Below are 12,105 nucleotides of genomic sequence, written 5' to 3' on the forward strand. Positions count from 1 at the left end.
GCACTCGTGTGTACCCAGTGTGTTTGAGAGTCCAGGGCCTTACCTAGTGGGTTACTGGGGTAAGGGAGTATATGTGGCATCATCCTGGCATACTGTGCTCTGCACCCTTGGAGTAGGCAATGGGATGGTGTGCTGGATATTTACAAATTGGAGAGAAGGGAGCAGGTATCCAGGGAGCAGAGTATGGATGTTGGAGTGGGGGAAGTTGGAGTTGTCCATGACAGACTCCACTACATTGGATGCTGCAAGGCAGGTAGGACCTGACTGACCCCTGGTTCCAGTAGATGGGAGTTGGGTGCAGCAAACCATCATAGCCTGTAAAGTAGTCATTGGTCATGATCCCTAAATCTAGTTTGCATATGATAGACTCTATCGCTTCTCTTTCATTGTTCTATGAATAAAAGCTCATATTTGGAATTGTCTGATTGCTTGACACCTATTAGACAGTGACAAGCTGTGGGTATCCAGTGGGCATTTACTGGACAATGATAAGTTGCGGGTCTCCAGCGCGCACTGGGGACAGGATAGCACTCAGAGGGTGTTGAAACAGGATGGAACTACGGAGTGGCAAAGTGTGATGCGGTGGTAAAACACGAGCGAGAGAGCGTGGTTGCATGCACAAGGCAGTGTCAGCCATGTTGGCTCAGTGCCAAGGGGAGCATGGGTTTGTGGCTGCTGTGCCATTCTGCTGCTAGTGAGGGGCAAGGGCAGATTGTCGACACTTATCTAGGTCTTTCAAAGATGGCACAGGTGCAAGGGATGCTAATCTTTCAGCAAATATCCACTGAGTGATGAGTTGTCCCAGGAATGGCGGATAATAAGATTGGGTGGAAACTAGATGTGAGACAAGGCATAGGGGCAGGGTAGACAATTAATGTGGTGAGTTTGGTTTGGTGCAGTAATCTCATTGAACCTCACAGGGAAAAACCCTCCAAAATAAAAACTTGATGCAACTCATCAAGAAGTGTGTTTATTGAAGGGATCATGTATTGTTAAATTAAAATAACAAGTGTAAACTTGAATTGCAGAAGGAAAACCTGATTTTAAATCACCATCCTGTTCGGATTGGATGCAGGATCTTGCTTATCGTATTTGGGAAAGTGTGAAGCCTTTGGCTTCCTTGAATGATCAAATGATTTTTTTTTCTTTGTTATGCAGCCACTTCTTTTGAAGGTCTGAGAAAGAACTGCGAAGAGCCATCTTCTCCTCCGTTTAATCCAACCACCTCCCTCAGTGCTATCATCAGGACACCCAAGTGTTATCACATCTCATCGGTGAATGAGAACACTGCCAAGCGGCTTTGCCGACGTTACTCCCAGGAATTAATCCAACATACGGTCTGCCAGCTGCTCAGAACATACCCTGCTGCTACTAGGATTGACTCCTCCAATCCATCGCCTCTCATGTTCTGGCTCCACGGGATACAGTTGGTTGCTCTCAATTATCAGACAGATGGTGAGTGGCTAGATTTGCGAACCCTCATTCATAAACATGGTTTGCTCGCTGGAGCTTCCATGAGCTGCATCTGCAAGAGTAAAGACCAAACATAATTTGAGATCATTAGTTCAAAGGAAAACTGCCATTTATCATTTTATTTACAGGTCATTCTAAATTTGAACATCTGAATTCCCTTCAATTTCAGCATCAGTTGAGTAAGCCAGAGGCTGTTGTATGTGATACCCTTGTGAATCAAACCACAAGCTCTGTGCAGGGAGAGGTTGGTTGAGTACTTGTTACAAATGCAGGTCGACCACAGAACTTTGGCTTTGATTTAATGATATCACTCATCCCCTTAAATGGGTTGGAAGTGTGTTTTTCTCTGTTGTGTACACTGCTCTGTATCTGCAGGCACTGTGGTGGGACCTGGGAATATAACAATGTAACTTCTTTGTAATCTGACTGGAATCTGTTTCAAGCATGTGTACTACTTTAATCCTCCCAAGGTTGGCTGAGTTAACATTGGATGAGACTTTGTTTGGTTTGGCAAGGGTTTGTTTGGTTTGGTTCATCAGCTGCCTTCTTCCACATTAGACAAAATATATGTAGCTCAGAGTATGATGCAGGTCACTTAGTGTAACTAGTTCATTCTCTGTACACAAACTGGGCAGAATTTACTGGACCTTCCAGTTGGTAGGTGGTCATGGACACTTCCAGGAGTCCTGACAGAATTAGCCCCCATTCAGACAGTCTGATGGCTGCCATCAGGGTTACTGGGTCCTGCCGGATGAATTTTCAACCTTGCTACCATGCAATTGGAGGCCAACAGCTCTCCAGCACCACCAGTGGTCACTGCCAGTACTGCAAGAGGCCTGGGAGGAGGATGGTTGCGGCAGTTCTGGAGCACAAAGTGGGGCCGGATCACCAGAACCAATCAGACAGACCCCAGTGAGGAGCAGTCAGTGTAAAGAGCTCGATGCCACTTTCTAAGAGGACAGCCCTTGTTGCTGCTATGTCATGCTGTTAGCGCACATACTGCCCAGCCACTCGGCTGCTCACTATCTCTGATTGCTTTCTGTTAACAAATTACAGGCTGTTTCTTCCTCATGGTCACTCTTCCTTTTTTTTCTCTCAGTGATGTTGCTTCTGAAAAAATTGCATTGAGTGATGCCACAAGTCTCGAGCAACAATTGTGCTGATTGCCCTGCCAGTCATACAGGGAGACCGCACTGGGCTCAAATCTACGCACACTACCTACCTCTCCCTGCCCAGAGCTTGTGGTTAGATTCACAAGGATGTCACATGGTGTATTCGGCTGAAGTTGAAACTGAAGGGTATTCAGATTTTAGTATTTAAAATGACATGGAAATAAGGTGATAAATGTGCAGCTGGCCTCCACTCTCTATTTATTGAAGGAGTAATCCTGTAGTACTTTAGAGACTCTATTTGCTGTCGCTCTGGTTCTGACTTTGCAGATTCTGTCGTCCCATTTTACTTCCAATGGAGTGGCTCACATTGCGTTCTCAATATTCGTTCCAAAGCCTTTCTTTAAGTCTAGTCGATATCAAAGACGTTTGCCCATGAGGTGTAGCATATCTCCAGGATGACCAGAAAGCATCCAGAGGTCATTGTTTGGAGACTCTGGAACATATTCCTCCCAATTGTTGCTGGAATAACATCTCCAGATTTGACTCTCCGGGCAGCTCACCATTCAGACAAGCTTCATTTAACTCTGATTTCTCTCCACAGCTGCTGCCAGACTTGCTGAGCTTTTCCAGCAATTTGTGTGTCATACATCTTGCATCCTACTTGTAGGGGGAGTAGCAAAATCTCTCTGCTCTGTGTAGATGATAAGCACATTCGGCACTGGACTGAGAATTCAGCGCTTCCAATCTTTGTCTTCAGCAGTGTACTGATTCTGTAGTTAACCGTCTCTTCTCCTTTTTGACCCTTAATGCTCGGTTAATGCAGACTTTGTTGCAGTTTAGTTAGATAAAGGTCACTGAAGCTTTGCAATCACTGGCAATATCTGCAATAAATGTAACAATCCACTTTGAAGTAATTACCAGTGAAATTGCAGCCACAATCAGGCTGAGTGGCTCTTTAAGTCACACTTTCCATAAGTTTACAATAGACAAGCAATTCTGTGCTTTTGGAGTTGAAATATGAGGTGAAGGAAGCTTTTTTCAAGGGCAACGTCTGATGGAAAGTTTTGCTGAAAACCACCACTTCATGGTCAAAGCATTAGCTCCATTTGTGAGCTAATCAACAAAGATAAAATGTGGTGAGTAATGCAAGTTGTATCACAAAATAATTATAGACTGGTTTTATTGACTAGGATCTTGGAGTTGTTCTTGTTTCCTCAGTAATCAGTTTCTAAATGATTGATTGATTGAAATGAACATAAATATTATTGAACTCACTTCCTCCTAATTTGAGTGCATTACCCTGATAGGTTTCATTTGATCATTGAACATTAAATAAAAACGGATTTAATCCAACAAATCCACCAATTGTACAAATGAAAGGAAACTTTAGATTTTTCTGGGGCAATGCTTTGAAAGCGATGGACCACCCCATGTTTTTTTAAAAAAAGGGAGGACAAGCCAACATTTATTGCCCTTTCCCAATTGCCCAGAGGACAATTAAAAATCAACCACATTGCTGTGGGTCTGGAGTCCCATGTAGGCCAGACCAGGCAAGGCTAGAATATCCTCCCCTAAAGGACATTTTACTCCGAAATGTTTTTTTTTGCAATACTTGATAATGTTCATCATTAGATTCTTAACTCATGGATAGGCAATGACCTAGTGGTATTATTGCGAGACTATTAATCCAGAGACCCTGGTAATGTATTGAGGACCTAGTTTTAATCACATATGGCAGATGGTGGAGTTTAAATTCAATAATCATCTGGAAATGAGAGTCTAACGATAATCATAAGTCTGTCGTCGATTGTTGGAAAAACCCATCTGGTTCTTAAGATGTCCTTTAGGGAAGGAAACTGCCATCCTTACATCTAGTCTACATGTGACTCCAGACCAAAGTCAATGTCATTGACACTGGACACTAACAGATACTCCAACCACAGCCCATGAATTAATTATAAAAATTCTAAATTTTTATTGATTTCGTATTCCAGCATTCACCATAGCGGGATTCGAACCTGGGGTTCCCAGAATATTACCTGGAGCTCTGAATTAATTCCAGTGATAATACCATCAGGTCATCTCATCTAAAGTGGTTCAGCCACAAAATACTATGAAAATCTTTGAGATTACGACATTGTCTCTTATTTTCCTTAGATCTCCCAATACATCTGAATGCAGCCATGTTTGAAGCCAATGGCGGATGTGGCTATGTCTTAAAGTCACCAGTCTTATGGGACAAAAACTGTCGAATGCACAATCAGTTCTCTCCACTGGAACGAATAGAGAACATGAGTCCATCCTTATATTCTCTAACTGTAAGTGCAGAAAGTTGTCTGTTGTTGCTTTCAGCTATCGAGGCAAGAGTAGACCTATTTACTTGGTATAAAATCAACTAGGAGAAAGTGAGGACTGCAGATGCTGGAGATCAGAGCTGAAAAATGTGTTGCTGGAAAAGTGCAGCAGGTCAGGCAGCATCAAAGGAAGCCCTTTATTCCTGAAGAAGGGCTTATGCCCAAAACGTCGATTCTCCTGCTCCTTTGATGCTGCCTGACCTGCTGCGCTTTTCCAGCAACACATTTTTCAGCTATTTACTGGGTATGGAATATAACCAGCATAACACACTCTGTCATTATATATCTCTTTTGTTGATTAAATCTGCGTTGGATAACTCTGCATTTTGGGGCCTTTTTTGTTTAATTCAGATAATCTCACTCCAACATGTTAATTAGTGTCATGTCCCATTTGAGATTAAGTAGTTATTTGATGATGAAGGTTAGCCATTAAGTGAATTGTCTCTAAGTTTTTCTGTGCTTTACTGTTAGCTGCTCTTTTAATGGCCATTTTATATTTCCCTTCAAGAAAAAACAAATTGACAACTGTAAACAATACTGGGATCTAAAATGATCATTTGGTTGAATTTTTGAACAAATATAATCACTCTACTCCTGCATAATGTGCTTTGAAGCTGAGGGTCAGGCTCATTTAACTTGTGCACTGTACATCTCAGTAACCAATGCTACAGTCCTTCTATTACTCTACATTGCTCCAAACTCCAATCTCTAGGGCATCTCCTTGTACTTTCATCCCACTGTTGGTAACTGCCATGTTCGGCCCTAAACTCTAGAAACATCTTCTCCTCTCCAACACTCTCCTCTTTAAAATACTGATTGAAATCTATTGCTTTGACCAAGCGTTTAATCACCTGTCCTTACATCCCTTCCCTATGTTCAGTGTCAGTCCTTGTGTGATAATGCTCCTGTGAATTAGGCTTTTTTTTAAAACCATGGGAAAGGTGCTAAATGTGGCAAGTTGTTGTTGATGATTGGAAGTGCCATTTATTACATCAATCTTGTGTTGATTTGAGTCACTGTGTAACCATACCTATTATTGAAAGAGATTTTAATACTGAAGCTGACTGATTCTCATGTTAAAACAATCCTAGATCATTTCTGGACAGTATGTTTGTCCCAGCAACACATCAGGGAGTCCATGCATTGAAATTGACGTACTCGGTATGCCACAGGACAGTTGTCACTTTCGCACCAAGCCCATTCATCGCAACACCCTGAACCCCATGTGGAATGAGCAGTTCTTCTTCCACGTTTACTTTGAAGACCTTGTTTTCCTACGTTTTGTGGTGGTGGAGAATAACAGCTCCACTGTAACAGCTCAAAGAGTGGTGCAATTAAAAGCCCTTAAAAGAGGTAATAACCATTTTCACTGACTTAATTCCTTCTTCTACCTTGAGATGTATGGTTGGGCTGAGAGCGTGCTGAATGTCGGATGGTGATCAAAATAAATGTGAATAATTGAGAATTTTACACTCAATGAAATGATACAATGTGAAAGGTAGTTTGAAACAAATGATATTGGAATCAATTTTATTTTATTGTATTTTCTTGCTATCACTCTTGTTCTTTTGCAAAACAGATTGTAACTATTTTCGCAAACTTCAAAGGAGTGTGAGATAAACTAAGAAGTTGAGAAAAGGAAAACTTTGGAGGGCTATGGGCCAGGAGCAGGCAGGTGGGGCTAGTTTAGTTTGGGATTATGTTCTGGTTGGACCGAAGGATCGGTTTCTGTGCTGTATGACTTTATGACTATGACTCTAGAAGTTAGGAGGTCCACAGTGGGACAATTTAGATTTTTTTAAGCAAATGAAATTACATTTGAAACTCAGTCCAGCTATATCATGCTGGAAGTCATCTTTTCAGTGGGAATGTAAAGAATAATTTTGGTGATAAGCGTTGTGGTTTCAAAATAGATAAAAGACTCCAATGGACAGGATTGGGCTACTGATCTGTTTTACCCAAATTTGGTGTCACTACCCAAACCAATTTCTGTGTTCCATTGTTTTTAAAGTTTCATGCAAGGATTAAAAAAAAAGAATTTCTACTTAACAGTGGGAACCCAGGTACAAAGAAATAATACAATTAATAATTAGTCTCACGGGAGACATTTTTACCCAGGAGTTAAAAAAAGGGTCATTTATATTCAGTTTCCAGGAATAGCAAAGGGCGAACTTGATAAGAAAATAAAATGTTACTTTACTATCTTTTAATACAGACAAAAAAACCCATATCTGGTTAACTTTCACTGCTAAGTCTTACAAGATGTGGGGCTTATAATTGCTGAAGCCTATCCATTACTCACTGGTAAATTCAATAAATTCAGGGGAAATTATTGGATATTAACAAATGATTGAATATTTCCATTAACCTGATTTTCTTTCTCTCTCAAATAAGTGTTAAGAGACGGTCCTTGTTGCAAGAACATTCTATAAAACATTTGGAGAGTTCTGGCAAGTGAACACTTGGGAAAAAAAGAGAACTTGTCAAAAGAAAGCGTGCTTTAAGAGAGGAATGTCATGTTTAATTAACCTGTCAGAGTTTTTCAAAGATATCCTTGGCATTTTGCACAGGGGAGCACTGCTGGTATCACGCACATGCATTTTTGGAAACGTTTTGACAAAATTCTGCATCAGCAGTCACTGGGTGAATTAAAGAGTGATTTAACAAGAACCTGGTTAGAAAATGATTTCGGTAACAAGATAAAATATCTAATCACAAATGAGAATTGTAAGGCTTGAAAGTTATTATAAGGGTACACAGAGGATCAGTGTTGGGAACTTTTCCATTATTAATATGCATTGAGGACTTGGATGAAAGATTAATTATAAATATAATGTTCATGTTTGCAAATGGTGCTTAAAATAGGTCGGAGCAAATAAGGAGGAACAATGTAACTGACTTAGAAGCATTTTAACCTTTTACATAATCAAGACAATTAATGGCAAGATAGTCAGTATAGATAAGATTAAGTTAATTAACTGAGGTTAAGGTATACAATATGGAGTATGTGCTTAGTGGAACAATGGTACGGCATGCTGATCAGGAAAGGAATTCAGGAATTATAAATCCATGAAATTCTTTACCAAGCTTTAGCTGAAATGTCAAGAAAAGGCAATTGTCTATAACTATTGAATGATGCTAGATAGACAAAATCACACAGCAATTCCATTGCCTACATGATCATACAATCATAGAATTGCCGCAGTGGTTTGGGGGGAGGTGGGGAGGTTATCCAGCCCATTGTGTCTTCTCAAGCTCTTCAAATGAATCATCATGTCTCAATGCACTCTCCTGCCTTTTCTCATACCCATGCACATTGTTTTTATTTAAATAATTCATTAAAAAAATATTTTTACATCTCATTTTCTTCTTTTAAAGTTGCTTTAAATCCATCCCCTCTCATTCTTGATCCTTTTAAGAGTGGGAATAGGTTCTCCATGAACAGTTCTCTCATTAGTTTGATAACTTTGATCAGATCTGCTCCCCCTCTCTCCAAGGAAAAGGATTCCAAGCTTTCCGATCCATCTTCATGACTGTGGATGTAAGGTACCTGATTTAAAGTGGCTATTGGAATTGGATTTAATGAGACAAAATATTTCACTTTTACCTCTCAAAGCCTGGCACTAAAATCACAGCAGCCCATGTCATTGGTTGAATAATCAAACATTATTTGATTAACACTATGGCATGGTTTGTTTAAAACAGCACAATGCATTATCGGTTACAAACAGACATTATAGCAGACCAAATGATTACTGTATGTGCAGTTTGCAAATTTCAACCAGACTACCTACCAGATGGAGTCCAATATTCTGGTCAGCATGGCTTTGTCAGGGAGAGGTCATATTGGACAAATTTGCTTGAGTTTTCCAAGGATAAGACTAGATGTGTGGATAAGGATATTCCAGTGGATGTAATTTACATGGGCTTCCATAAGGTTTTTGCCAAAATCTCACACCTTGTGGATTGACCAACGAAGTAAGACGCATGGGATACAGTACGATTTGGAAAATTAAATCCAAAATTGGCAGGAAGGTAGAAAAGGATTTTGTTTGAAGGTTGCTGTTGTGTTTTGAAGCCTGTGTTCAGTGGCCTGTATCTGCAACTGCTCATGAAGAAGTTTACGGATCTGTAAGGCTCCTGTCCAAATGAATTCTAATTGATGAACATGGAAGTCTTATCTGACTCCGAATCCATCTTTTAACATTGTGTATATCTTTTAGCTCTGCAGCTGTGAATGCTAACACTGTAAATCTGTGTAGACATTTATCCCCAGTTGCTAAACAAATCTTAAAGGCTTGTATTTCTCTGCATCAGACACATCTGATTCTAGAAACTACAACTCTGAATGCTGTTTGAACATTTAAAATCTGTTGAGAGGTTTGCTATGACCCATTTAAAATTATGGAATTTTGTAAGCATTCTGACAATACATCCTTGACCTTCCTTTGTTGGCCATCAATCCAGCACACATACATGTCTCCCGTTGTGGCCTGTGTTTTCAAATAAACCCATTGGACTATAACCTGGTGTCATGTGGTTTTTGACTTTATCCAACCCAGTCCAACACCAGCACTTCCACACTGTGTTTCTAAGCTGTCTGAAGACTTAAACTTTTTCAATGCTGTTGCAGTAAACCTCTTGAACCTACTTTAATTCATTTTCAAAGTTTTTAAAACTTCTCAGCCATCTGAAAATAGCAAATGAATATCCTTTTTAGCTTCTCTTTAACTTGGGACAAAATGGCATATTTCCATCTTTTCCCATTGCAGGCTTTTCAACTTTTAAAAGATATTCCTGATTTTTAATAGTAGATTTTCAGGCCTTCACAGCATTCCCCTGTTTTGTTTGAACTTTTAGAACAGCTTTCTTGCAGCTCCAGTTCAGTTCTGCAGCTGTTGCTTCTGGCATTCAGTTTAAACATTTTATTTCCAGAACTGTCTTTTCTTAAAGGCATAGTTCATCACTTACCACTGCAGAATTTTCTTCTGCCGGTTTTCTTTGGACATTTTGTGGATTCTTCATACTGCTGGGTGTTTCAGAGCATTAAACAAGAATGTCCACTGCTTGCACCATGTCAGAGTGTCGTACAGCATGGGAACAGACCCTTTGGTCCAAACCAGTCCACACCAACCATGTTCCCACACTAAACTAGTTCCACCTTGGTTTAACAATTATCCACTAGTCAGTTATTGGTTAACTCCATGACTTTTTTTTTAAAACAACAGAGCATATTATAAGTTGGAAAGGGGACATTACAGGAGAAAGTGAGGACTGCAGATGCTGGAGATCAGAGCTGAAAATGTGTTGAAGGAAAAGCGCAGCAGGTCAGGCAGCATCCAAGGATCAGGAGAATCAACGTTTCGGGCATAAGGGGACATTACAACAAAGCAATTGATTTCTGTGTGTATGCAGACTGCTTAGTAGGCAAAGTCAGAAGATTGTAAACTTATAACCATAGATACCTTCAAGGTGATGTCTCTTAATGGACAATAGGCATAGAACATTTTAAACTTAAGTTGGAATCCTGCATTCTACTGTATCCAAATGGTTGCATTGACCCTTGTCATTCTGTGGTTGTGGCACATATTACAGCTACACTTTGCTCATGGCATGGGCTGTAGTTATGTATGTTAGACCTATGGTTCATAGTACTTGAGTTTAGACACTGAGATTGGTAGAATAATTATTTACTTGGGGGTTCAGGTGCGTAAAACTTTAAAATACCACCAGCAGGTGAAGAAAATGATCAAGAGAGTGAATGGAATGCTGGTCTTTATTTGTAGAGGACTGGAATACTACGATGTAAAGGTTATGCTGCAGTTATATGTAACCCTGGATAGACCCCACTAGGGAACAGTGATCAGTTCTGGGCACCACACCTAAGGAGGGGAATACTGGCTTGAAGTGGGGGGAGTAGGTTAGCAAGAACAAAACCTGGACTTGAGGTTGTTATGAGGGGAGATTATACAAATAAGGCCTGTTTTCTCTAGAATTTAGAAGGTTAAAGTGTGATCTGATTGAAGTATTTAAGCCATGGTGGATAATGATAAACTATTTTCACTAGTTGGGGATTCCAGATCTGGGGGGATAGTTTACAAATTATGGCCAGATCATTCAGGAGAGATGTAAGGAAGCACTTCTACACTCAGGGTGGTATATCATTAGAACTCTCTTCCATGAACATCAGTTGATGCAAGATCAGTTGTTAATTTTACATTTGAAGTAGATACATTTTTTGTTAAGCAAAGCAATTAGGGGATTGGAGCCAGAAGAATATATATGCAGTTAGGCCATAAGTCAGCCATGATCTCATTGTATGATGGAACAGACTCAAAGGGCTGAATCGTCTACTCCTGTCCTGTGTTGTGAAAGATAAAATATGTACTGCCAAGCTATTCTGTTGGAAATGTCAGACACTGTAACTTAATGAAGGATTAAGTTCCAGTTCCAAAAGAGATGTGTGGATAGGTGTGGCTCACCAACTGGTCTTTTGTGCGCATCGTTTCTTTGTAGCATTATTAAATAAAATTCAGATCATACCCCATTTGGCATTTTCTGTTTTGTTCAAGTCACTTAATCATGGGAAGATATTATTCCCTTGGGTGGCTACAGAGAGTAATAACTTAGTAATTATTACTTATTCATTTATCTCAGCCGCTACTCTTCTGGAGATATTATGCTCAGTTGTAACTCTCAATATTAATTTATTTACGCAAAGTCAAAAATTGGATCCAACAGCGATTTCTTGCTAGGTTCTTGTATCTCAACTAAATATCAATTTAATATCTGTGTTTTAATGGACAATTGACTGGCATATTGACTGTAAAAAGCATGGCAGGTTTACTAAAATATCCCTCAACCTCGTCCAAATTTACTCCCAGGGTTTTCAATATTTGAGCATTCCAGGGATTTCTGGATAGGGATCTAAAATAGAAATGCAGACCAGTTTCTTCTTCCTAACCTCTGGGTGATAAGGCCACTTGTTACACAAGCATAGCAGAGAACTAAGATCCACTTTCTTTACACAGTGAAGAATTGGTAATGGTTAATTGATTTAGCTCATCGGGACATCAGCAAGTTATGTGGGAAGACTGCAAAAGTTGGCTTATTTGAAAAAGAGATTGACTGCGGTGAAGTTTTGAAGTTTGAATGAACTTGCCAAA

At 39.9% G+C, this 12,105-nt stretch overlaps 1 protein-coding gene across 9 annotated transcripts in view; it reads left to right on the forward strand.

The window, feature by feature from the left end:
- plce1 (phospholipase C, epsilon 1) overlaps nucleotides 1-12,105 on the forward strand; it is a 388,600-nt gene that overhangs the window by 351,140 nt on the left and 25,355 nt on the right. For all 9 annotated transcript variants that reach the window (XM_087999009.1, XM_087999015.1, XM_087999013.1 and 6 more), the window contains 3 exons: nucleotides 1,159-1,455; nucleotides 4,743-4,903; nucleotides 6,031-6,292. In XM_087999009.1, the coding sequence (XP_087855135.1) occupies nucleotides 1,159-1,455; nucleotides 4,743-4,903; nucleotides 6,031-6,292 (720 nt within the window). The remainder of the gene's footprint in view (nucleotides 1-1,158; nucleotides 1,456-4,742; nucleotides 4,904-6,030; nucleotides 6,293-12,105) is intronic.

The sequence above is a fragment of the Chiloscyllium plagiosum genome, unplaced genomic scaffold (assembly GCF_037043375.1).
Source record: "Chiloscyllium plagiosum isolate Xiang-an unplaced genomic scaffold, Cpla_swu_hap1 HiC_scaffold_22, whole genome shotgun sequence".
NCBI lineage: Eukaryota > Metazoa > Chordata > Chondrichthyes > Orectolobiformes > Hemiscylliidae > Chiloscyllium > Chiloscyllium plagiosum.